We start from the raw sequence: 27111 nt of genomic DNA, 5'->3' as shown, positions 1-27111 counted from the left end.
ACATTTTTATTAAAAAAAGAAAAAAGAAAAGAAAGAAAAGAAAACGTGACCCCCTCTGGAGAGCTTGGCCCCCTTCTAGTACACACACACACACACACACACACACACACACACACACACACACACACACACGCACACACGCACACACGCACATGCACACGCACACGCACATACACATGCACACACGCACGCACACACGCACACATGCACACACACACACACACACACACACACACACACACACACACACACACACACACACACACACACACACATACACATATGCACACACACTTATATATGTATATACATACATATGTGTTTATATATATATATATATATATATATATATATATATATATATATTTATATACATATTTATGTGTGTGTGTGTGTGTGTGTGTGTATACATACTATCTGCACAGTCACATGACACACACCACAGTGGGAAAATATGAAAACCCCACTGCAATACATACTGGTCTCACACAATGCAAGTTACTATGGCTTCAACCAGCTGCAATAAAAAAAAAGTGAAAAATCACTTATAAGTATACTTAGTGGAGTGTGAAACAGCCATACATTGGTACTGTGTGCCCCTTTTGAGTAAGTGAAAATAACAATTTCCCTTTCTTTTGAATCATGCTCTCTTAAGTCAACATTTATCGACTATAGACTGAGTATTTTCTCTGGAATCGGTTGCTTTTGCTGCTTGCATAATTGACTTCCTGTTTAAGTGTGACTAAATCCATGTGAATAACAGTTAATTTATTTGCTTTTTTATAAATTTTCATCCTTAAATTAAGGTGTACATGCATTTCCATAATATCAGGATTACCAGCAGAGTAGCAACTAAAAGAGAGCCTCTCTGCTTCTGCTTTTCTGCTACGAGAGGCCCAAATACAATGGCACTGTTCCCAAAACCTAGCCAGTATGAAGGCTGCGATAATTATTAGGAGCTAAGAAATGCCCCGACTTAAATATTACAGCAATGGAGAGCAGCACACTTATTTTGTTTTAAGCAAAGAAAACATTGATGTAAACCAACCAAAGCTTACTACATATATTTAACCATTATGAGAACAAAGGCCTGTGTTGTTAAAAAAAATGAGCCGGATGCATCAGCATATCCAGTGAAACAGAAGATAAAATGTTTACAGTGTAACTGGTGCCAAGTAATACTAGACCCCTCCACTCCTTTTCTCTGCTTACTAGAAAACATTTCCAGTTTCACAGTATTCTTCTAGCAAAGCCTCTGGTATACTTTTCATATATATTTCAAAACTCTGAGTACACCACTTCTTACATCTTTTAGGGTTCAATGCTCCCACCACCTTTTCTCAGATGAAAGGCATCCACTATCTGCTCTCTAGCCTAGCTCCTTTAGTCTTTTAAGGATTACTTGTTCCTCAGAAATTTCCTTTTATGAAAGATGTGGCATTCTGAACACTGTTCACGTGTCGGAGATATGAATTCTCATTTCCCTAACCCAGACTAACCAACCTTAGGCACTTTAACATTCCCTCATATGCTCAGACTTGCATCTTGCATTATTCCATTACCATTCATTGAAATGTTTCCATCCTGAGGTCATTCTTAAGGGGACCAAAATATAAAGTATATCAAAAATAAGGCTCCACATGAAAGAAGAATCAGTTTCACATTAGCTCTAGGCCTTCTCATTCCTCTGTTAGTGACAGCTTTCCCCAGAAACCACAGCATCCACTAGTTACCTTTATTTTTATTACTTAGTACGTAGGCAAACTGGCCCAGAGAGACCATTTTTCAGTTCATGACCTACTTACAACAATAATTAATGTAAGCAGTATACAAAGTAACAAAATAAGAAAAACTGACAAACATAATAAAGATACAATATGCAAAAAAAAAAAAAAAAAACACAGCAATAGACAAAAATTGACATAAATATAAAACTGAAGACATACTTAATACTGCTTAGAAATCTGTTCTGGACGGCAGGCCTGCAGGGTGAGTGTAAACATTATAATTACTATATGTTGCTAACTTACAAATCTAATACGCATTCAATCTGGTCATGTGGGTGTAATTTTAGTTGTTTGGAGAAAGAGAAGATGTAGAAACCAGATAAAGGGTATCGAAGAGGAACCCAGATGGCCAAGGTAAGAGAAGGAGCTGTTACTGCAGTTAACAGACCTGGAACATTGTTTTACACTGATAAGCTGCAATATGGTCTAACAGTGGTCCATAAACTGGAATTTTTGTATAGCAACATTGCAATGAGAGATGTATGTCTGAGGTGGGTTATAAACCAGCCTGCTTGCCTGATTAATTGAAAGGCAATGATGATGTTTCCTTTTAGCTTAAACAGTAAAGAGACTGAGCTGATTTTGAAGTGGTTGGGTTTGTGTAGGTTTTTTAGAGGAGCCGGAGCCAATGACCGGTAAAAGTACTTGAGGGTGGATAGCAGTAAATCCTTGCCAATAGCAAGCCTACCTGTTTGGTTAGGAGACAGTTTACACCTAGAACATTGAGGTGATTTTTTTCCCCCTGCATTTTTGATATGAGTGATAGATCAAGTTCATAGGTAAATACTAGGCTAGCTACCTTTAGGGGTCATTTTAAGCCTAGCTAATTTCCTTTTGGGAGAGTCAAACCATGTACCTCCTGCCTGTGAGGTAAACACCCTATCCATTGTGCCAAACTAGATCACAAGATGATTTATGAATGCACCAAATTCAGTGGGCCACCGTCAGGATCCATGAAGTTCCATTTGTTCTTCTACATAGCCTGAAGTACTTACGTGTTGCAAAGACCATTGCACGTTTTTTTTTTATATTAACTTTGGGTCCTTTAAGCTCATAGTCATTAAATACTTAAGCTGGGCTAGACATATATAAACTGCAGATAGTATATGGAAAATTCCCTGATTCCCAGATAATGACAGCTTCTGCATAAGGGGGGATATTTCTGATCCTTCATGGAGTTAATATAGATAGTTAAAAGCAATGATCCAAGGAAAGACACTCAAAGGATGACTGATAGAACAGGGATGAGAGAGATTTGAGAATTTAGCAAAACATCTTTCAAATACTTTCCATTCAGGTAATCAGAGAACCATTTCAATAAAATAGAGCCAGATTTTTCAACCTCTTAACACAGGAAATCTGTGTAAACCCTACAATAATGGGGGGCACAAAGGCCCAGAAAATAGGGACAGATTTTAAATATCACTCATAAATTAAAAAAAAAGTTGCTTGAATAGCAGGATTTGTGTTGGCGTGCATTTTCTGAAGGATATGAAGTCTGAAACTCAAATGTATGTCATTATTTAGTGACTTCAATTCTCAGTGACTTGACAAAAAACACAGATTTGATGAGGAACATACCAAAAATACAACATAAAAAATCTGGACATTCTGCAAAAATCTTGACACTTGACAGGTATGGCTAAGACCAAAGAGTGTACCAAGTAATCTAAATTCTATAGTCAGTATGAATGACTAACAATGACAAGAGTTTTAGAAAGGTCACTATGGATACCTTTACATTTATCATGCTACGTAAATGATCATCCCAGCAAGCCACTTCCTGTCCTGATTGCCTTGAAACATCCTCAAGATATCATAAAATCCTGCCCACTGTCAGTAGAAACTATATGATCGTACACTTATGTATATGAGCTACATTCATAACAGGTACTATTAAATCAGCTACTTGAAAATCATATTAGATGAGGGAAGATATACCTTCCCAAAGGCACAGACAGCTGTAAAAATGTATAGTCATTAGGGGCTATAGCAATCAACCATATTGACATGACTAACAAAAATTCCTGTATGCCAATAATAATTACAAAATGGTAACTGCAGAGCCTCATGTAAAAGCCGCTAAAACAAAAAAGCTTAAGTCCATTAGGAAACTAATTCTCAGCTGAGTATCAGGAATGATGCTTGTAAGGTTAGAGCTCTAATTCCCAAAAAAAAGGCAGTATCTCACACAAGACTGAAAGGAGGAAACCCTAAACTCCTCTAACAGCGACTGCCATCAGGAAAGAAAATACTAACCAGCACCCCCGTACACTACGTATACCCCACTAGTTTTAAAATTCCTATCTTGACGTTGCCAATTGTCAGATGAAGGAAAGCACTTAAGATGCAACATCAAGGATTTTCTTTCTTCTGAATTTTACCCCTTCCCATATTGGTGAAAGCAAAGTCTTGATTTCTGCTTTTGATTTTCTCTGAATTGCTGTCTTGCTATTCATAACTCAGTGAATACCCCAACCTACAGTCAGTCCTTCAGTGATAAAACAAATTCTGTCATCTCATACCTAGTGCCATGGCAACACATTAAAGCTGTAACCATGTAGAAACGTTCTGAAAGGATGAAATAAGTACAGCATGCATTAATACGTACCTTTAAAGACTCGTGCTGCCCATCGGCACTGCATTTCTGAAACTGGCATAATCGCTCCAACTGGCTGAACCAGACCAATGACAGCCAATGTTGGCTGCTCCAGATGTGGTGGGAAGACATACTTGTAGAGATTAGTGTTATTACTTCGGACATCAATAATGGAGGCTTCAAGGAAGGGATATGAAAATGTGTAGCCAGTGGCAAAGATGGCAGCATCAATGTTCTCTTCCACAGTTCCATCTTCAAATACTACTGCTGTTTCTGTGAACTCCTTCACATTTGGTTTAATGAGAATGGTGCCAGAAATAATTCGGTTTGGTAGTTCATCATTTACCGTTATTTGCTGGCTTAAAATTCTGCCAGAGAAAATAAAGAGACACAGTGAGAGGGGCTGTGGAGATTTACACTGCTGTAACGCATACATGCATACATGTGAATAAGAGAAACACAGAGTCCGATGGCAGTAAGTGTCACCACATGATTTATCTTCATACCTCATAAGGTGTAGCTCCTACTTAACCAACAGCCTTTATAAGAATTGTCCCATGTGTTTTTAATTGTGTCCTTCATTTCTTTCACTATTTTTTACACTACTAATCCTCAGAGCTGGATCCAGCACTAGGCGACCTAGGCAGTTGGGAAGGGGCCCACTGGTAGTGGGGGGGGGGGGGCTGCCAAAACTTTAAAAAATAAATAATTAAGGGTGTTCTTCTTTAAGAACATGCTCTGTGTGCTTCTTATGCGTGTTTTGATGCACATTTTGACAAGCTTCTTCCTGTGTACATCGATGCACGCACATACATTCATTCCTGCAGTTTTTCTTCCAGCATGTAGAATTTAAGGCATGAGAAATCTGTTCTCTCCACATGTGAAATTTAAACTCATTGACATGTACACGATGCTGCTTTTTCTTATATCCATGGATTAACACATGACATTCCTGCTACTTCATTCCAGTAAGGGTGTGTGTGTGTGTGTGTGTGTGTGTGTGTGTGTGTGTGTGTGTGTGTGTGTGTGTGTGTATAATGCCCTAGTTAGGCGTGCCAGGTTAGTTAATTTTCTCAGGCTCAAATCCTATACCTTGGTTACAGAGGACAAGAGCCTGAATCCTCTACACCAACTGCCAGATTTCCCATAGAATACAAGTGTGCATTTTGAAGGGAATTGAGTTTCAATGCATTCTCAAGGAACTGTGAGCTTTAATGGAACAAAAGTTTATTGCTGTTCATGCTAAGTCTGTTTTCAATATACAGCTATTTTTTTAGCAAATGTCCATCAGTGCTGGTGCTACAAAATTTGAAGACAGTGTTAGTAGCACAGCAGGTAGCATACTTGCCTCTGGTGAAGAAGGCTGTGGGTTCTACTCCCACACAATATAGATGGATTGCTGATACTTTGGGGGCATGAAATGCTGCAGACCTGAGTGTGCCTTCCTATAGATGACATGCCTAATAACTATGAACTGATTGTCTGTGTGCCATCTCTTCCCTATTGTAATACTACCAGCTTACCATTTTTTAATGTAACATAGGCAGTCTATTCTTCAAGGGCAGCAGGTACTGAATTTGTAGTGGAAACACTGAAATGTAACGTTATTTACCAGCAGCAACCTCTTCATTAGTTACAGATCTCTTTAATGTGAAATTATTCAGAAGACTTACTTCTGCAGATATTGTACATATTGACTGATATTGGTGGATTGTAATGACAGAAGTCTGAGTGGCCCTTTATAGATGAAATGTTCTGAAATGGGCAGCATTGTCATTACTGGTTAATACATTTTGCTTAATTGCTTACTGGAAAAAATGCTTAAAACAAAAAATTTAATGCACACTCTAACAAGTGGTGCTATATATAATTGGAATATAATTTAATGCAATCAGGAAAGTGAATCAAAGAATATGTGTATGCATGCATGGTTCTAAAAATGTGTGCAAGAGACCTATGATTTGAAAACAGTCCAAATGTAAAATTTATCTGCCACTGGCCAAATGCATTTTCTTTGAATGTGAGTTTCAAGGGCAGAGAAGTCTATTTTTATTTTGAGACTGTATTGTTTTGCTTAGCAAATTACTATCCATTTTTGTGCTATAAAATTTAAAGTAAAAGTTTTAAATTAAATTCAAATATCTATAATCATTGTAGAAGCAAAGAAAAAAAATGTATGCACACTGACAGGTTTGAACAGTGTTTATGGTAACTGGGGAGAAATAGACAAGTAATAGGATGCTGGAATAGCTGCAGCTGGCTGATCCATTATCCTGCCTAGGGTCCCATTTGACCATGATCCAGCTCTGCTACCCCTTGCAGTAAGTCTGTTCCGGTTCCCCTTCTATGAGGTAATATTTTTTCATGTCTCTTCTGAACTATTTACCTTGTACATGATCCAAGCAATAGACAGACAATCCTTACAACAATAGGGTGTAGTACAGGAGATGCATAGATAGCATACAATGTATTATAACAGAAAGTAATGTGGTGTACTTAGCAATTACACAGCAACAGACTACAGAACGACAGTAACAGTTTTGTTAGCGTGGAAACCCGGTTTGGAATTAGGTCATGGCAGGAAGCTGTAACTATGGTCATAGAAGCAAACGAAACACAAAAGAAAACCATAGAAGAAGACAGACATGGATCCTACAGTAAGCTAGTAGCACAATGATTTTTTAGATAAAGAAGCACAGAAGAGGGGGAGAGAGAGAGAGATATAGAAAACAGTCTGCATACCTAAAATTAAGAGGCGGTATGAGCAGTGGTGAAACACCAGGAGTGTAGCACCCACATCTGTGGGGTAGGTACAGCTGATGGGATTTAGCAGGATAACATGGCAGGAACCACATTCTGATGCCCAGAGAGGAGTGCAGTGTTGGTGAATGAGAGGGCAGATAGCTGGAAGGAAGCACAGGGAAAGAAGCTACATATAACTGTCATACTGGGTTTATATCTGGCAAGGTTAACTACTTGAAAAGAAATCTTTTGACATACAAGTAACTGCATACTAATTTGGATAGATTTGTTCTTGTGTAGTTCTGGTCTTGAACCCTGTAACCACGTGTACTCTGTGGTTTTCCATAAAGTAATTGCACATCTCTAACTTGCCCTCCTTTGGCCTCCTGTCTTCAGTGCTACACACAGTAAGCTCTTCTAATCCAACTTCATATCTTCTGGTGCAGATTGTGTGCTATTTTTGTTGTCCTTCTCTGAATTACTTATGCTCTATTTCCTAATAAAGACATGGTCTTAAGAAATGCTTGTGGTATTGTAGAGGCCAGGTCTTACAAAAATCCTGGACAATGACTCCTTGTTTCCTGCCAGTGATTGCTCTTCTAATGCACCCCAGTATCCTACTAGCTTATCTCTCAAACTGGTATTTACTTTTAGGGCACATGCAAAATGCCTTCCCATAGAATCTGCCATCCCTTTGGATGTGGGAGTAGTACCAAACATTGCAATTCACTAAGAGTAGTTTAACAAGGCAGCTCCTCAAATATATACATTTAGCAAAGTCTTTGCTGCACACACCAAAAATGTTACACAGATAGAATGCCTTTTTTATACTCATATAAATAAGTGCAAAATGGCCAGTGGCCAGGATGCATTCAAAAGAACAGCATACAGTTTATTGAATGAACAGATATGTCTGCTAAAAAAAAAAAAAAACATCCTAACATATCATATCCTTATCCAAAACATGGCTAAAACCCCACATCTAAAAAAAATGAAATTCTACCTCCCGGATACAACATATACCGGATAGACAGAATTCCAAAAAAAGGGGGCGACATTGCTATTCTCTATTCTGAGCAATTTAATCTCTCCCCCCTACCTACTCCTGTACTTAACTTCCACCCAGCTGAACTAATAATACTCAGCTGTCACTTAAACACCCACAAAAAGTTTGCTATAGCTTCCATTTACATCCCACCAGGTAATAACATCCCCATTCTCGAACACATACTGTCATGGATCTCATGCAATATGTTCTATGAAACAATCATCCTTGGAGGCATAAATATTGACTGGATAAAACTAATGACTGCCTTTCCAAATCTCAGCATAAACCTTCATAGTTTCAGTCAACTTATCACATCCTCCATGTGCATAAATAAAAACTCAAATACCAGTTTAATCCTAGACTGGTTCCTTACAACTAATCCAAATGTCTACCACAACCCCTGTACCATGCCTGACATCCTAAGTGATCATCCTCCCATCCACATCCAAAGATGTGTTCTCCAACCACCTAGGTCCCACTTATACAGTGACTGATGAAAAGTCTCCTCCTTTAATGCTCAAACTTTTAACACTAGACTCTCATCCATCAAATGGTCCTGCCTCCATCACCTTCCCCTCAATGAATTTGTACAAAAATTCAAACATATTTTACTTAAAATCCTGAACTCACTAGCACCCTTAAGGAAATTTAGGATAAAAGCTGACTATATCCCTTGGCTTTCAAATAATACTCACTGCCTTATGCATACAAGAGATAGTGTTTGGAAAACCTGGCTTAAAACCAAATCCCCTACACACTTCCTAAACTACAAAGAACTCAGAAACCTTACAAAAAAAACAAATTAACAAAGACAAGAAAAATTCTACAGTAAGGCACAAACCAACAACTTCTTTAATCCTGAAAAAATTCTGGAGTGCCATCAATAAAATACTTCACCCAGGAAAACCAATAACCCCCAACCTTCACCCAAATAATACTTCTTAAAAACCTGCCACCCTACTCAACAGTCACTCCATTGACACTGTCCCCAAACTGACTCACACAGAACACAACACCACTCCCCCACCTCTTCTTCTTCTCCTACTCATTGTAATAAAACCCCTTTTTTACTAAAACCAGTCTCCACTACCTACATCAAATCTCTCCTTCTTAAACTTAAACCATGTTCTCCCTCTACTGATAACCTACTTCCCCTCTTTCTGAAACTTGCTGCAGATTCTATACTCTACCCTATTCCTATACAATAAATAGGTCAATCCAAGGAGGCACAGTCCTCGACATCTGGGTATCATTCTATATAATACCTCTACATAAAGGAGGAAACTCCACTGACACTTCCAAAATTAGACCCATAGCCATTCTTTCCCCACTTTCAAAAATGCTTGAAAAATGAATGTATACACACACACAGCTTCTCAAACTGCTAATCCATGAAGAGCTCTTGACTACTACTCAACAATTCCCTCTCCCCATTCTTTTACTCAGTTTCTTCCTTTTTATGGCTAAAACTCTCATGACTCTGTTTCTCACAATTAGATGTCATTTCAACACGTTATGTTTCCATTTGCAGCTAAAACCTATGTAAATATGTATATTTCCAGGCTTGTTAGTTGTTGCTGAAGCACCTACCAAGGGGGGAAAACGCTGAGAGGAGAAAGGAGCCACTTTTGAGATTTTAAATATTTTCTTCTGATTTTTTGTTTAGAATTACTCCTTTGCCGCCTACTTTTCGGCATTTTCTGGCTTGCTAAAGTTTATATCTGTATTAGAAACAGTATTTAGAACACACATAGAGCCTGTTTATTGCATTTCCTGCATTGCACTTAATTTAAAATCGTTTTTTCTCTTAAAACTGCATTTTACCTGACTTTGGCCTAGCACTCAAGTGTGGGGTCATTTATTGCACTGTTGTGATTATTTTGCTACTTGTGTATCTCTGCTACCTTTAAACTAAAACAAAGAAGAAAAAAAACAAAAAAATCTTGCTTTTTTCCCACTTTCTGAAATTTAAGAAAGTTCAGTTAGAGATTTGCTGTTCTGAACTGTTTGTAAGTTTCTTGGAGGCCAGTGCTTGCTTGGGTTAAAGGGAAGTCTCTGTGTTCACCAGTGGCAGTGGTTAACACTGAACAGCCTGCCTGTCCCTGGAGGAGTGGTTACTACCTAGAAGCTGTAGTTTTATTGGCCATTTTGGGTCAATTGTAAACTCCTTGATCTCTCTCTCTTAAGACCCTGCAACTCTCTTTTTGTGCGGTCTTGCGCACACAGCAGTGTCGGGCAGCGCCGCTTAAACAGGTTTAAACTATTCCTGGCTCCACAAAGTCTACTCTTCACTTTTTCCCTTAGAACTGCTCTAAATCTCAAATTAAGCACTCTATTTTCATTCTAAAGCCCTGCACTTGCTCGTATAAGTAATCTCATAGGTAAACACAAACTAAAGCACTACATCCTCTTATACTCCTTCTAAGCACTTGCTCCCTATTGGTTCTTTCTGATCAGTCAATAAGTAGTTCCCTATATTATTCAGGCATGTCCAAAGGTCAGTTTTGAGTTTACTCTCCAGTCCAGCTGGTGAATCTGGGAATCTTGAGGCAATGTTACAACTGCCTTATGTGTACAGACCACCCTCTCCTCCTCCCAACAAGCTCAAATATATGTGAGAGATGCAACTATATAGCCAAACTTGAGGCTAAGCTCTCTCAACCCAGTACTGGCACAGCCTGTCAAGAGGAGAAGGTAACCACACACACCACAAATCCAGTCTCACATAGACCTATCGCATCAGCAAACCAAACACATAAACACACAAAAACATACTTGGAGGCTCTAAATAAAAATCTGCCTAAGCAGCAGAGACCTGCAAAGCAGACATCCAAGCAACACCTACCACAAAACAATATCCACGTAGCACATAGCTCACAAAGTCAGTGAGCCACACAATCACAGCCCTTAAGGCTAAACAACACACCTAATATACTTGTAATAGGTGACTCTATTGTCAGACACACTGACGTCCCACTCACCAGGCTGAACAAGGAGAAGGTTACTGTAAGCTGCCTGTCGGGTGCCAGGATCCGCCACATAACACAAGCACTCAAGTCACTCCAAAGCAAGTACAAATATGATTTCGTCATTGTCCATGCTGGTGTGAATGACCTGAGACGTACCTCCCTGGACTACATGAAAAATGACGTACAGGAGCTCTTTGATTTTGTAGCCCAGGCCGGTATGACCCTGACCTTGAGAAGCATCTTTCCCTCACCAAGAATGATGCCACAGTATAAAGACAAAATGATCAATTTTAACAATTGGCTAAAGTATTGGTGTCATTCAAAGGGGATCCAGTGTCTTTCAGCCTGGGATGACATGCACGACAAGCCACGTTGCTTCGCTAGGGATGGCTTGCACCTGTCACCCCTGGGTTTTCGAATACTGGCAAAGGCTCTTGCCTCCCCCATAGTGCCTTTTTTAGGCAAGGCTCAAAAGACAAACCCACCCCATAGACAACACAAAGAAAAAAAAACTAAGGGTAATGCTGCTCAATGCCAGAAGTCTAAACCTCAAGATGCACACACTCGAGACTCTCCTCAGTATGGAGAATATCGATATCTGTGCAGTAACAGAAACCTGGTTCAAGGCTCCCGGGAGCACCCCAGCACTAACAGGTTATACTTCATACCATGCTTTCCGGCACCAAAACTCGGACCGAACCACAAAAGGAGGGGGGGGGGTGTCCATATTTATCAAGGATGCCCACACCTCCAGGTTAGTGGCACTGCACGAAGCATCGGAGACCATCCATGTGCAACTAACAGTGGGAAAAACTGCCTTTCAGTTTGTAGCCCGCTACAGACCACCCTCCCAAACACAGGAACCTCACTTGGCTTTCCTGAGTACACTGGAGAATATGAAGGTCTCTCCAAACACTATTATATTGGGTGACTTCAACTACCCAAACATCGATTGGGAAAACTACTCAATCCCGAACACCCTCGCCCAACGGTTCCTAGAATTTATAAACTCAAATGCTATGGAACAACTGGTCACCACTCCCACAAGAGGGGAAAACATATTGGATCTGGTCATCACCAACATGGGGTCTCTATGTTCCACACCAGAGGTATACCCCTCATTGGTAAGATCAGACCATAAACAAATCTCACTGGACATCCATATTCCATCCCCATCCCTAGCCAAGGAAACCACGGTGAAGAACTTCTCAAAAGCAAACTTCACACTTCTCAAAACTGAGGTGGAATCCTTCAAAGCCCCCGGGCCAGTGGAAAATATGGCCCAAAATTCAGAATCCTTTACAAAAGCATTCTATGGACACCTACAGGAATGCATGGAGCATGCTATCCCAAATAAAACCAAGACTCACTCCTCCAAAGGCAGGAGACCTGTCTGGTGGACCCCGGCCATAAATAAGCTATACAACAGAAGGAGAAAGCTACTATATGACAGAGCAAAATCCCAAAAAGGGAAGGCGTCACTGATCAGTACTAGCAAGAAACTACGATCCCTCATAAAATCATCTAAGGCCAGCATCGAAAGAAAAATTGCACAAGACACTAAAGATAATTACAAGGCCTTCTTTAGTTATATCAGAAACCTGGGAGGCAACTCCCAGATATGCTCTGAGTTAGTGCAAAATGACAAAAAATACACTGAACCCACAGACATTGCCAACATCCTGGCAGAAAGGTTCATTGCAAACTTCTCTCCCCCTTCCCCCCCAAAAGAGCAAATGTCTATCCCAACAGAGTGTAGCCTTCCTGAGATCACAGATGCACAGGTGAGAGCTGCCCTCTCCAAAGCAAAAAACACAGCATCAATGGGACCAGACGGTGTCCCGGGCTGCGTCTTACACGAGCTCCAAGAAGAACTAAAACCTCATATAAAGTCACTGTTCAATCTCAGCCTTACTACAGGATATGTACCAAAGGAATGGCATACAGCAACAGTGGTCCCACTCCACAAAGGTGGTGCCATAACAGATCCCGGAAACTATCGCCCTATAAGCCTGACTAGCCTGGTCTGAAAAGCTATGGAGCGTATCATCATGGAAATCATAAACAAAGACATTGGGAACCTCCAGACACTGGATCCTACCCAATTCGGCTTATGTTAAGGGCAGATCTTGCCTCTTGAACCTGGTTGACTTCTTTGAAATAGTTACCAAAGCCATAGATGAAGGGAAGGTAGTCCACACAGCCTACCTGGACCTCGCAAAAGCCTTTGACACAATACCCCACTCGGGCATCATAAATAAGCTCACCAGCTTAAATATCAACCCCTATGTCACAAGATGGGTTGCAAACTGACTCAGGGATAGAACCCACATGGTCAGAATAGCAGGTGCCATGTCAGACTCTAAACCAGTTACAAGTGGTGTCCCACAAGGCTCAGTCCTGGGACCTCTCTTGTTTGGTATATATTTCTCCGAGGTACAGGCTAACATGGGTGGACTATGGCTGACCAAGTTCGCAGATGACTGCAAACTGGGTGCTGTAATCGACTCTCTGGCTGACACAAGCATCCTCCAAAAGGGTCTCACAGAGATGGATAACTGGTGCCAGAGCCATGGCCTAAAGCTAAATGCCAAAAAGTGCATAGTCATCCCCTTTGGGAAAAACAAAGTGCCCACAAATTACCACATAGGTGGTAATCCATTAAGTACGGAAGAAGTAATTAGGGACTTGGGGACCCAAGTAGATAGCAATCTCTCCTTTGACAATCACGCTGCCAAAGTGTTTAGAAAGACCTTCTATATAGCCCACCTTATCATGAAAGGGTTCACATCTAGATCAAGAGAGGTCATTGTGCCCCTCTACTCATCACTTATCAGGCCCATAATTGAGTACAATGCCCTGTTTGGGATGTACCTTACCCGACTCCTTCAGCAACTGGAAAGACCCCAAAAGTATCTCACCAAGAGGATCAAGGGGCTCAAACAGATGCCCTATTCAGTTCGGCTAAAGAAACTCCAGCTCTACTCAGTTGTGTACCGCCTACTCAGAGGTGATCTGTGTCTGACGTATAAAGCTATGTCCAACCCAGAATTAATGGACATGCTTCACCTCAGGAAATCCAAATCCCTTAGAGCTACACGCTCCAGGGACTTGAATCTCAGCACAGAAATAAATAGGACATGCTGGAGGGATAGATTCATATCCCAGAGGCTCCCTTCACTCTGGAACAAAATCCCAATCCATGTTAAGCAGAGCCCCTCACTGACCCTCTTCAAGGAAACCTTGACGAGTGGGTGGGAGATTGTAAGTTTACCCCTGGGATCTCTTCTGTGTCCCTGCTTGACAGAGGTACAGTAACCTAACCTTAAAAGGGCCACCTTCTGTGACCTACTATACAGAGGCACAGTCAACTAATCTAAAAGGGTGGCGAAAGCCAAACACACTCTGGCTAGGCTTATAAATGCCCTAGGGCAGATAGCCTAGTATCAACCTATGAACCTATATTTCAACAGCTGTTTGATTTGTAACTATATTTGTATATAATCTTTCTCTCAGTTTTCAATGTTATTTCCTGCCTACTTTGTACATGATTTCTCTGCCTTATGTAAATGCTTTATTCTACTTAATGTTTACCAGCCGTTTATTTTTTCTTATTGTATTGTTAATCTCAAATGTACCTTTACAATTTGTTTGTATTACACTGGAGCTTTTCTCCTCGGGTATCTGCTAAAAATGGGGTTCTGGCTCAATTGGACCAACCCGGTTAACAAATGTCAAATAAATAAATAAGTAAATCCTGAAATTATTTGTCTAATAAAATCATTTATAATCTTTACTTTTGAACATCACCTTAAATAGAACAACAGTATCGCATACAGGCCAATTGGTAAAAGCCGCATTATTTTGTTCATGCATAATTAATAAACCTTTGGTTCCTGGATTCTCTTCCCGATTCAGTCCTAGCCAATGATCATCCTGTGGTAACACACTGAACCAATCATAAATCAGCAGTGCATTTCTATAGGAAGAGTAGACATCTTGAACTATTTCAAGTCTTTCCTGATTCTGCAGTTACAAATGGATACTTGTCCACTGGGTCTCATATTAGGAGCATCCTGGTCACTAATTCATGCTAACATAGAACCTTCAAACCTATTACTTTTACATTTGACAAACGTCTAAGACCAGATCTTTAAGCAAACATGACAGGCTATCATTTAACTATATAAAAAATAATTACAATATAGAACAATTTTCTTTTATGGAGACTCATGTTTACCACATTTGCCATGTTGGAATTAATTTGCTGTAACATTAGAACAGTTACATCATGCAACATGCTGTCAGCCACTGGGCCTTGACTAGGCCCTGACATCAGAAAAGTACCAAAGGAAGAAAGGTGGCCAAAGGATCAATTTTTGCGGGCCAACAATATTAGCAACCCCTTCTGATGAGTGTGTGTGCCCCCCACAACTTAAAGATTGGGTTCTGTCAGTTAGCCAGTTTGCTGTCCAGTTATTAACATAGGGGTTTACATTTAGTTTGATCAGCTTGTTGATAATGCCAGAATGTGGGATGGTATTAATCGCTGTGGCCAGGTCAAGGTTAGCAGGGTGAACAAATCTGATTGCATCTAATGCATCAGTGACTTGTTCAAGGAAGTCCAAAGTTTATAAGGCAAACTTTACCTTTAACTATCCCAAAATGGTATGGGTCAAGGGATTGTAGACATTTTTCAGCTGTAGACAGCTAGTGTACTTGCTCATAAGTTCCTTAATGACATGATCCATTGTCTTACAGATACATCTGGGGAGGCTTATAGGTCTATAGTTTCCAGTCAGTAATGGGTCCATTTCTTCTGGCATGGGATGAATACAGCAGTTCACCAAACATCCAGCATAAATTAACTGGACAGGCTGAGACAGAATGTGGTCAGTCGTGAGACTCTAAGGTTGTCTAGTGCTGACAAGAAGGCGGCCTAGCATATCGCCTGGATCATAGAACAAATGTTTTTGGCCCCAAAGACTTGCACAAAAATTATCTGAGGGGGTGGGCATGATAACATGTGAGGGAAAGTTGGGGGGGGATAAAGATGCAAAGTCTGAGTTAAATATATCCGCTAATACACTGGCTGTGTCTTTTGGAGATGAGTATGTGCTGTTTTGTATTAGCTCAGTGCATTATTAGGTATTGTTTCTAAGGTTTCTGACATAGTTGAAAAATACTTTATGGTTGTCCTTAACAAAGGTAGCAGTTTTCAGTTCATACTTACCTTTGGAAGATTTGATTTTGATTTTGAGTTCATTGTTAATTTTTTTTAATTCTCTTTTAGAGGCTAGGCTTACAGACAATGCATTTCTTCCTCTTGCTGTACCATGATATTAATTGCACTTTAATACTATTTAATGCTGCTGTTACCATAGTGATAACCCGAGTCTGTACGATGAAATTCTCAGTAAGAAATGTAATTACTTAACTTCCTGGTTATGTGTTGCACTCTGAAGGGCTATTGCAGCACCTTTCTGTAAGATGCGTATAATGGTGTGGGTAATGTGTTGGGGATTTCCAGAACTACATAACATTCATTAGATTTGATTTAATGTCATTTGCAATGCTTGAACCTCTGAACAATGCCATATTTTGCAGCTCTGCCTACTGATGAATATACCATTATAATATTATATAAATAGTAGCAATATAAAATGTACACATTACTAATAGAACAATAACAGGTATAATTCAGTTCAGTTCAGTGTACAGAGAAGACTTGAAAGTTGTTTTCAGCCAATGAAAGACTTTGGCCTGCTGGAAATTGATTACTTGCAAAGTTGCTAGGGCAGCAAACCTTACACTAATAAGTACATGAATAACTCCGTTACCCTCCCCCAGTAACGGAGTATTTGGTGCATCTGAATGTAACCCCTGTAGAAGTTCAGTACTCCGTGTACCAATTTCTTTTCAGGTGCAAAGCATTACTTCCTTTTACTACAGGCGTAGATAACATTCCTTTGTGCAGGACGGGTACTTTAGTCCTATGCTTTAGAAGCTTGATTACATTTAAACAGTTATGTGTTTCACTTGCTAATTTATGAGTTATAGATGTCCAAAAAGGCAAAGGACAGAGGAGGTCACACAGTGGAACGTGTGAGGCCTAACCAGACATATCCGAGGAAACCCTATAGAGATATCAGTTCAAATTATTATAACTGCACTTATTCAAAGCACACTGCACAGACAATAAATAATCAGTTATTCTCAGTAAGCCCAAGAAAAAAAGTAAAATCTCCTGTACTGTTTCTCAGTATTCTCTGGTGTCATATGGATGCACCCTAAATAAGAAAATATACCCATTATCAAAATATTTGTAAGATGTACATTATTTATTGTTTTTATATTTTATTTTTCATTTAAAGGAGGATACATACAAATTTACAAATTTTACAAAGTATTTACCGGTAAATAAAACCTCCCCAAAATAAATACAAAATATAAAATAAATACAAGATAAATTTAGGAGGATAAAAGTAAACAAAAAAATTTAAAAGAAATTTTAATACTGGGAAGTCTTAAAGCGTTCAAAATAAATACTTTAAAAGTAACCAATTTTTTTTTTTTTTTGAAGAAACGGTTAAGAATTCACAAAGGACATTTTTTTTTTTTTTTGTTTATGATAAGGAACAGTTCAGTTTTTTGTTCATAATAAAAGAGATTTTTTTTGAGTTTGAAGTTTAGAAAGAGGATAGTCAAGAAATAGGCTTTGTTTTTTTGTCATTGGAGAAAAAGGGTTCAGTAGAAATTGAATTAGAATAAGAGAGTCAGTTCTTTGTTGTTGTTTAGCTAAGGAAGAGAGATACTTGTATTTTTAGAAGATGTAAAGGGGGCTTGTGTTTTTTTGAATAGTGTATTAAATTTGGATAGGTTTGATGGTTTGTGGAATTAGTGTTGAGCTTTCTGTGTAGATTAGTGTTTATTGAGGGTTTTTAGTCTGGAGTTGGTTTGTTTTGTGATTTTGAGTGGATCCTGTGAATTTTGGGTTGGGTTGTGTTTCCAATTGTGGCAATTGTGGGTGGGGTTTTTTGAAGAGCCTTTCAGTTTGCTTTTCTGGATTAGATGGTGTAGAAGTTATTATGAGCTATAAGATAGGTGTTAGGAGTAAAGATAGAATTTTATGATGAGAGCCCAATTTTTTATTAACTGATATTATAGTGTTGTCCAGTTTTTATTTGTATATTTTAGATGGTGTCTGAAAAGTTTAGTGGTTTACAGTTATGATTATTTATTTGTGTGTTTAGTAGTGAGGTACCGAGCAGGAGGTATAATAGTCTTGGTTATCTAGGTGATGTATATAGTTATTAATTAATTTTTTAAGAGTATAGTAGGGAGGTAGAGATTAGAGATTGTGAAAGATAGAAGGGGTACTGCTAGTTTGGGGACTGTTTAGAGAAGGAGTTAAGGGGTTTGAAGAATTTGTGTGAAATCATATACAGGGTATATAGGAGTCTAGGCATATTGCATGAGAGTGGCTTGAAGTAGGGAGGTGAAGAGGATGAGCTGAAGGATAAAGTTGGTGGATTCAAGAGATGTGGGGGAATGAGACTGGAGGGATGGAAGAGTGGTAAGGAGGTAGAGAGGTTGACTGGTGAGTAGGGGAGAAGGGAAGTGGGACACCAGGGACTGTATTGACCATTTGTTGATGGACTTGTCTTTTATTACTGTCTGGAGTTGGTGAGATAGGGATATTAGGGTTTAGATATTTAGATGAATAGGGAACAGAAAGGGATTTTTAGACTCACGAGGTTTGTTGATAGTATCTGTTAGGGAGAGAGCAGTGGTGTAGGGTGAAGAGTATGTAAGAAGGAATTTTGTGTAGGTACTATGTGAAGGTCTAAAACCATGCTGGCAGTTAGTTAGAAGAAGTGTTATGTGTTTGTTTGTGAGCAGTTGTTTGTGGATGCATTTTTCCATAATCTTAGCTAGAGGGCAGAGGGAGAGGTGGAGGGTTTTGATGATTGGACTTGCTGGAGGTGAGAGGAGGCAGGAGTTGGTGGAAGGGGATTAAGCTGGGAGTAGCTCATAGAAGGTGTATAGAGGGTCTATGGGTTTGATTGATAGTAGAGAGGATTGGGCTTGGAATAGTTGTTCTGTTGAGCAGGAGTAGTTGGTCTGCTGAAGAGGAGATGGTGAGGAGTGACATTGATTTTGTTGGGGAGGGTAGGGTGGAGAACATGGGTGAGGAGGAAAGAGGGAGAGGAGTTTGTTTTAGAGGGTAAAGTGAAGTTCTGAGGTGAGAGCTGGCTAGCTAGTGTTTGTATAGTGTTGTGTAAGAATGAGGTAAAAATTATGTTAGCTTTTATTAGTTTTTTTTTTGTGTATTTTGTTGTGAAGAGGTTTTGATTATTGCTAGTTGATGCTGGGTAGTATGAGTGTGTAGGACTGATTTGATGATTTTGGGGAGGGTGGTTTAGTTGTTTTTTTAGATAGTAGTTTTTTTTTTTTTTTCTTTGGTTTCTTGTTTGGTTCTTGGTTTGTTGTTTTTTTGTTTGTTTTTTCTTTGTTGGTTTCTCCATTGTTTGTTTTTTTTTTTTGTTTTTTTTTTTTTTTTTTTTTTTTTTTTTTTTTTCTTTTTTTGTTTCTATCTTTTTGTTTTGGTTTGTTGGGATGGTTCATTTGTTGGGTCATGTGGTTCAGGATGGCTAATTTAAAGGAAATGCGTGGCTTCATCTAAGGATAAAGTAAGTAGTGGTGTAGTAGTGCATGCTTTAGTTTCCTATAAAGTTCTTTAAGAGTTAAAGTTAAGTTGGTGGATGTGGATCTGACAAGAGTTGGAGGTGACTAGTTTAAGATCTTTGGATCTGTCTGATTGGGATAGGTGGGAGGAAATCAAGTTGGAGGGTTCCTGATTTAGGTAAATCATTAGAATAAAGTAAAATGTCAATCCATGATTATAGATTATATAATTTATTGTAGGGTTTAGATAGTTTGGGAGGTTAGTTATAGGTTTTATAGTGATGTCTGGGAGGTTTAGGAGGGAAGGAGGTCCAGTATATCCATATGTTATTATTGTGATTGGAGTTATTGTTTGTTTCTTGAGGTGGTGGGATAGCCAGAGGATTAAAGATAGGTTAGTTTGTTGTGGGTTGTGGGGTATGGAGTAGACAGAGACAGATAGAGATTATAGATTTGGAATTGTTAATAAGGAGTTTAGAATAAGAATCTCTGGACTGGAAAGGTAGTTTAGGAGTCATAGTGGGTGGGTGGTTGTATGAGGGTGAGGTTTATATACACCTCTTTCTCCTCCACCTTTGGTAGAATGTTAGGGATATACTTAGGATGATGATCTGATCGGATTATCTTTCTGAGTTATATCCAAGTGGGAGTTTCTGATTGTCTTGAAAAATAAGTTTAGCAATCAGTAGAGTTCAAAATTAATTCATTTTATTGTTTATTTTTATTAATTTGTATATTGCAATTTTAAGATGAGCAATAGTAGAGGGAGTGAGATAAAATGGAAAATATAGGGGTAGGATACTTTAGGAAGGGGGGAAGAAGAGGGGGAGAGAAGAAGTTGAGGATGTCGGCCATCTTTGAAGAGAGTAGTATGTTTAAAAAGTAATGTATGTTTAATGGTAGTGGGTTCTAATAATGGTAATGAAATAGACATTGGATTGGATTTATTATATTTGTGTTTGTTGTGTTCGATGAAATTTAGGAAGTATGTATTTAGAAGAAGAGATATTAGCAGCATGTGTGTGGGTGTGGTGTGAGGTGTGAGTTTTGTGTGATTGTTTCTGGATAATATAATACAGCAGTGGGGGTCAGGGGTTTCAAAGGAGGTGAGTAGATGTGAGCATTAAAAAGAGGTATAGTAAGTATATATAAAAGTGAGGAGATAAAGGGTGGGATTATTCTTAAAGTATACTCAGAAACTCCGCAGAATTTAATAACCCCATTTACTTTGTCCAGTTTCTCTGACCACTGCTGCTTAATTCTCTTATATTTTACAAAATATATTCTGAAAAACCTTGTCTTCTGTTTTAACTAATTACAGCCAAGTGACACCTCCAAGTATTTCTGTGGTTGCTTCCTACTGACACCTCTAGGCATCAAATATTTCTTATTCATATTTGCATTAATAATTTCAAAACCATGCTACAAACAAAGTACTAAAATGTTGCATCTTAAAGCTTACACAATGGCAAACATGACTGTACTGATATCCGACCTCTGTCTAGTGCAGATAAAGAGATATTAATTGTTGTTTATATAATATTTATTTATATTGTCGTAAATATCATGTTTTTATAAATATAAAATATAAAAAAATATAAATATAAAAAATAGAAAAAAGCCATACCAGTCGCTCTTTAATATAACTTTAATATGTTTTAAGTGCTTTTGTTCTTTTATGGGATGTGATGCTTTTACTTACTTATTTATTATTTCTTATCAACTAAAATTTTTGTCTTTTATATGTATTTTTTAGGGGGTTTTTAATGTATTATGTGGTGTTCCCTTAAAATGAAATAGACACTGGCTCCTTTAAGGTTACTTAAGGAAGGAAATTAATGGCTACATTATTTCTGATTGAGTTCCAGCTGTGAAGGAACAAAAACACATTTTAAATTAAAGATTCTGAGTGACTACTGGCAAGGTGTTTTTTTTTATTTTTTATTGTTCTGTTTGGATGCTGAGTAGTTTACGGGTTATGTTTTTATAAATATCTTGACAACCAAGTGGTACAAACAGAACTGCTTAGCCTCATACAAAAGCTTTCAGCTGGATTAACAAAATGCTGATGTCAGTATGGGTTTACTATAACTTATAAAATCCAGTTTAAGACCCAGAACACAAAACATACTACCACTATGAAAACAGCTTGTGCTGAAGAATCTGACATTTACACTTTTTTAGTAATGTCTATGGTTCCAGAGATATGAACATTTGTTTGAAATGTGAGGACATAATTTGATTCTGTCCTTAGGCTTAGGCTCCGCCCACTGGAAGTTACAGTGTAAACTTCCTGAGCTCCATTGGCGGGAATGAGTTAATAAAATACACTCCTCCCATATCCCCCCTTTCACGCAAACCTTAACCTTTTTCTTTATTTATTGCCAAACCAATATATCCTAAATTTACTTTTCCTTGTAATAACACCACTTTAATCCAAACAATGCTCTTCCCCATCAGAATTAAATCAGCGTCATAAGATAATGAAGTCAGATACCTCAACCCTTCTAATTATCAGCAACTTTCCATAAACTTGCCCTACATCTTTATATGACTGTACTTTCTTAATGGCAAAGATCTCTATTCAATGGATACCCACTAATGTAGCCCCTTTTCCATAAAACCACCAGTATTATCCACTCATTAATATTTACAACTATCTGTTTCACTGTACATCAGCTTTAACAAATGTATCAGCCTGCACTAGTAGCACAGATGGAAAAAGCCCTAACAAAAGCCCCGGGGACCAAGCTTTGAATAGAGGCCCAGGCACTTAATAGCTTGGCCAGGTAGGACAGGCAGGGTCCATCCAGAAGGAATCGGTGTACTCGCTCAAATGAATTCATGGATGATCCTCAGAGGTGGATGGGGACATATTGGGCAATGTCTGCAAGGGAGGGTATGGCTGTTGCTGAGTTATTATAGAGGTACGATAATATGTCAGAAAACCCACTGCATGTCCTCCCCTGGGGCAGGAGAAATATATGCAGAAGGAGGGACATTAGAAGGAAAAAAGCATTTCCTAGCAGCAATTTGACTCTGCCTCAGGATGTGACTCTGCACTAGGATGCTTTCATCCCCTCACTACTCTAGATATGGGTTGTAGTTTGTTTTGGGGTTAACCAGTCTGGATCAGTAGACCCAGTGAATACGGAGAAGCCCTGGGATCAGCTGATGGTCAGTGGCGGGGGGCAAAAATGACACAAAAAATTAAGAAATGCATTATATTTTCCCTGTCCTGTAGTCATTTAATATACCCAATAAAGGAGGGAGTGTTGGCATAATGAATAAACTGTTTACCTCACAGACACAAGGTACAGAGTTTGATTCTCACCTTTGAGAAACTGGCTAAGCTTAAAATGACCCAGAAAGACGGATAACCTGACTTATTGTTGCCTCTTCAGTCTTTACACCAACACATGACTCATTTATTCTTCTTTTGTCATTTTGGAAAGGAATTTTGATGCCAGATATATCTTTTATCTTCTCTTTGGCACTGCCATACAAGTATGGCGCAGTGGTCCAGTAGTAGCATTGTCACCTCACAGCAAGAGGTTCTCCAGTTCAATTCTTGGCTGGAGTGCCATCTGCGCAGAGTCTGCACGTCCTCCCTGCATTAGTGTGGGTTTCCTCCGGGTGCTCCAGTTTCCTCCCATGTAACAAAGACATGCGTCTAGAGCATTTCTCCCCAGGCCTCCGCTGAAAATTGGCTTTGTTCTAAGTCGGACTTTCCTGGTTAACAAATGTTAAATAAGTAAATAATTCTCCTTCCCAAAACAGCTGACATCTTGCCTTTGCAATGCCTCTTCATAATCCACTTTTATTTCATTATACAAATGTTTTCCTTCTACATTTAAATATGTTCTATTAGAATGTTCTTTATATGCCACCCAGTGCTCCTATGACATGGAAATATCTATATATATATGCATAATATAAATACCCTTAATAAATATTCATATAAATAAATACATTTAAATATAAATATAATATCTAGATTCAAAAAACATAAATCCTTCCCAAGCCTTCTTCAGAGCATCTATTCTCAGAATTCATCTTGTCAGTTTCTTTAATCCCTTTCCTGCCTTTATGACACTTCTATCCATTCCTAACTTAAAACAAAAAATATCTGGATATCTAAAACTGTCTACAAATGGAGAACAGCAACTGCCATCCTTCTGCACAAAGGTGGCTCATCTATATACTCTGGAAACTATAGAGTCACTAGTCTCACTAGTCTCATGTGCAAAGCCATGGAAATAATTATCATGGAAAGACCGGTAATGACATAGGAAACCTCCAAACACTTGACCCAACCAAGTTTGATTTCATCAAGGGCAGGTCATACCTACTCAACTTGGTAGACTTTTTTGAGAAGATTACCAAAGCAATAGATTTGCCTACCTTGACCTGGCCAGGGCATTTGATACAATAACCCACTCAGGCAATGTTGACAAATTCAAGAGCTTAGGTATAAACTCTTATGAAACCTGGTGGATAGCCAGCTGGCTCACAGACTGGACCTAGGAAGTTAGAATAGGGTATCCACCTTTGCAAAGAGGTCAGTCACAAGTGGAGGCCCTCAGGGATTGGTCCTGGGTCTATTCCTTTTTGGCATCTAATTCTCTGAAGTTAAGGCCAATGTCAAGGGCCTCTGGGTGATTAAGTTTACAGATGATTCCAGTCATAGAATACCCTATCAACACTATTGTTCTCCAGGAAGGGCTGACACAGACAACTGGTGTCAGAGCCATGAACTAAAACTAAATGCCAATAAATGCATAATAGTATCCTTTGGGAAGTCATCCAGCCTTAGAAACTAGTATATTGACAACTCACCCTTAAGTGTCAGCTCAGTAGTCAGGGACTTGGGACACACATAGATAGTAATCTACTCTTTGATCATGTGTCTACAGCAGTGAGGAAGGGACTTGGGGACACACGTAGATAGTAATCTACTCTTTGATCATCACGTGTCTGCAGCAGTGAGTAAGGAACTTGGGGACACACTTAGATAGTAATCTACTCTTTGATCATCACGTGTCTACAGCAGTGAGGAAGGGACTTGGGGACACATGTACATAGTAATCTACTCTTTGATCATCACGTGTCTACAGCAGTAAGGAAGGGACTTGGGGACACACGTAGATAGTAATCTACTCTTTGATCATCACATGTCTACAGCAGTGAGGAAGGGACTTGGGGACACACGTAGATAGTAATCTACTCTGATCATCACTTGTCTACAGCAGTGAGGAAGGGACTCGGGGACACACATAGACAGTAATCTACTGTTTGATCATCATGTGTCTACAGCAGTGAATAAGGGACTTGGGGACACACGTAGATAGCAATCTACTCTTTGATCATCACGTGTCTACAGCAGTGAGGAAGGGACTTGGGGGCACACATAGATAGTAATCTACTCTTTGATCATCACGTGTCTACAGCAGTGAGGAAGGGACTTGGGGACACACATAGATAGTAATCTACTTTTTGATCATGTGTCTACAGCAGTGAGGAAGGGGCTTGGGGACACATGTAGATAGTAATCTACTCTTTGTTCATCACATGTCTACAGCAGTGAGGAAGGGACTTGGGGAAACATTTAGATAGTAATCTACTCTTTGATCATCACGTGTCTACAACAGTGAGGAAGGGACTTGGGGACACACGTAGATAGTAATCTACTCTTTGATCAGCACGTGTTTACAGCAGTGAGGAAGGGATTTGGGGACACACATCGATAGTAATCTACTCTTTGATCATGTGTCTACAGCAATGAGGAAGGGACTTAGGGACACACATAGATAGTAATCTACTCTTTGATCCTCATGTGTCTACAGCAGTGAGGAAGGGACTTGGGGACACACGTAGATAGTAATCTACTCTTTGGTCATCACATGTCTACAGCAGTGAGGAAGGGAATTGGGGACACATGTAGACAATAATTTAGCCTTTCATCATCATGTGTCTAAAGCAGTGAGGAAATTATTCTTTGTTGTGCAACTTATAAACAAAGGTATGTCAACTAGGTCCAAGGATGTCACTGTCCCACTGTATTCAGCATTCATCAGGCATGTTATTGACTACAATTCCCCTTTGGTATGTGCCTAACTAGACACATCCAACAACTGGAATTTCTATACAGGTTCCTTACTAGAAGAGTACAGGGCATAAGTGAAATGAGCTACGCAGACCGACTCAAGCCCTATCCCTGTATTCTGTCTTCTACAGGCTACTGAGGTGAGATCTATTCCTGGCATACAAGACATTGTTGGACCCCACCCTGATGGACCTCCTGCATATCCACAAAACAAACAGCACCAGAAGTTTCCATTCTAAAGACTTAAACCTTGCCTGTGACATAAATAAGACCTGCTGGAGAGATAGGTATGTGTCCCAGGCCCTACCCCATCTATGGAACAGGCTTCCCATCCATCTGAAGCAGAGTTCCTCCCTAACCTAATTCAAGTGTAACTTGAACAATTGGATGGGGAACAGGAAATTCATCCCTGTTTCTAATGGACACAGGAAAATATCTTATCTCCCAGGCCCCAGTTTGTAAATGTTTCATTTCTCAAACCCTTGTTTATGCTTATCAAAGGTACCAGAACTTATTAGAGATTTGGAATGCATGGCTAGGCTTAAAAAGGTCCCAGCAGTCATTAGCCTAGTACACACTTATGAACCTTATACGTACAACATGTACTTCCATCAAAACCAGTGCACATACCACATAATGTCTTCCCATAGTTTCCAGTAGTTTTCCTCTCTGCTATGTGAATTCTCTTCTCTTTGCGCACAAAAAAATCCAACCTATATTAATTTTCTAAATGTGTTTATGACTTTTTGCAACTTATACCATTTTTTTCCCTCTACATTCTATTCACATCCCCTTCAATAATTATTGGAACATTCAAAGTAACATACTGTTTAACAATTTGTATAACTCAGTTCTCACAGACAATTATGCACTAGTATTTATCACTACTAGTCTTAAAGGGCCCTCACTCTATAATCTGCTACAATACATCCCCCTGGTTTAACAATAAAAACCTTTATTTTTATTCCAGGTTTTTTCATGGAAATAGCAGTTTTGCCATATTCTTCATTTCTAAAAGACAATATAGCCTATTTTCCCTGGCAAAGTTTCAAAATGATTTCTTTTAAAATCTGTTACAAATCTTGTCTCTGATAGATCAGTTCTTATATTTAAATACTACTTGTACACCACATGAACCTTCTCAAATAACTCTTAACATGACTAACATTGAA

The 27111-nt window shown here is 39.0% G+C and overlaps 1 protein-coding gene across 1 annotated transcript in view; it reads right to left on the bottom strand.

The window, feature by feature from the left end:
- The window catches only part of LOC122813116 (flavin-containing monooxygenase 5-like), a 263343-nt gene that overhangs the window by 70359 nt on the left and 165873 nt on the right, over positions 1 to 27111 (bottom strand). Inside the window, exon 7 of the mRNA XM_044085249.1 lies at positions 4399 to 4754. Within this exon, the coding sequence (XP_043941184.1) occupies positions 4399 to 4754 (356 nt within the window). The remainder of the gene's footprint in view (positions 1 to 4398; positions 4755 to 27111) is intronic.

This window comes from Protopterus annectens, chromosome 10.part0 (genome assembly GCF_019279795.1).
Source record: "Protopterus annectens isolate FY-2018-M chromosome 10.part0, PAN1.0, whole genome shotgun sequence".
Taxonomy (NCBI): domain Eukaryota; kingdom Metazoa; phylum Chordata; order Ceratodontiformes; family Protopteridae; genus Protopterus; species Protopterus annectens.
The sequence above is the reverse complement of the archived record's forward strand: the minus strand, read 5'-3'. Positions and strand labels throughout refer to the sequence as shown.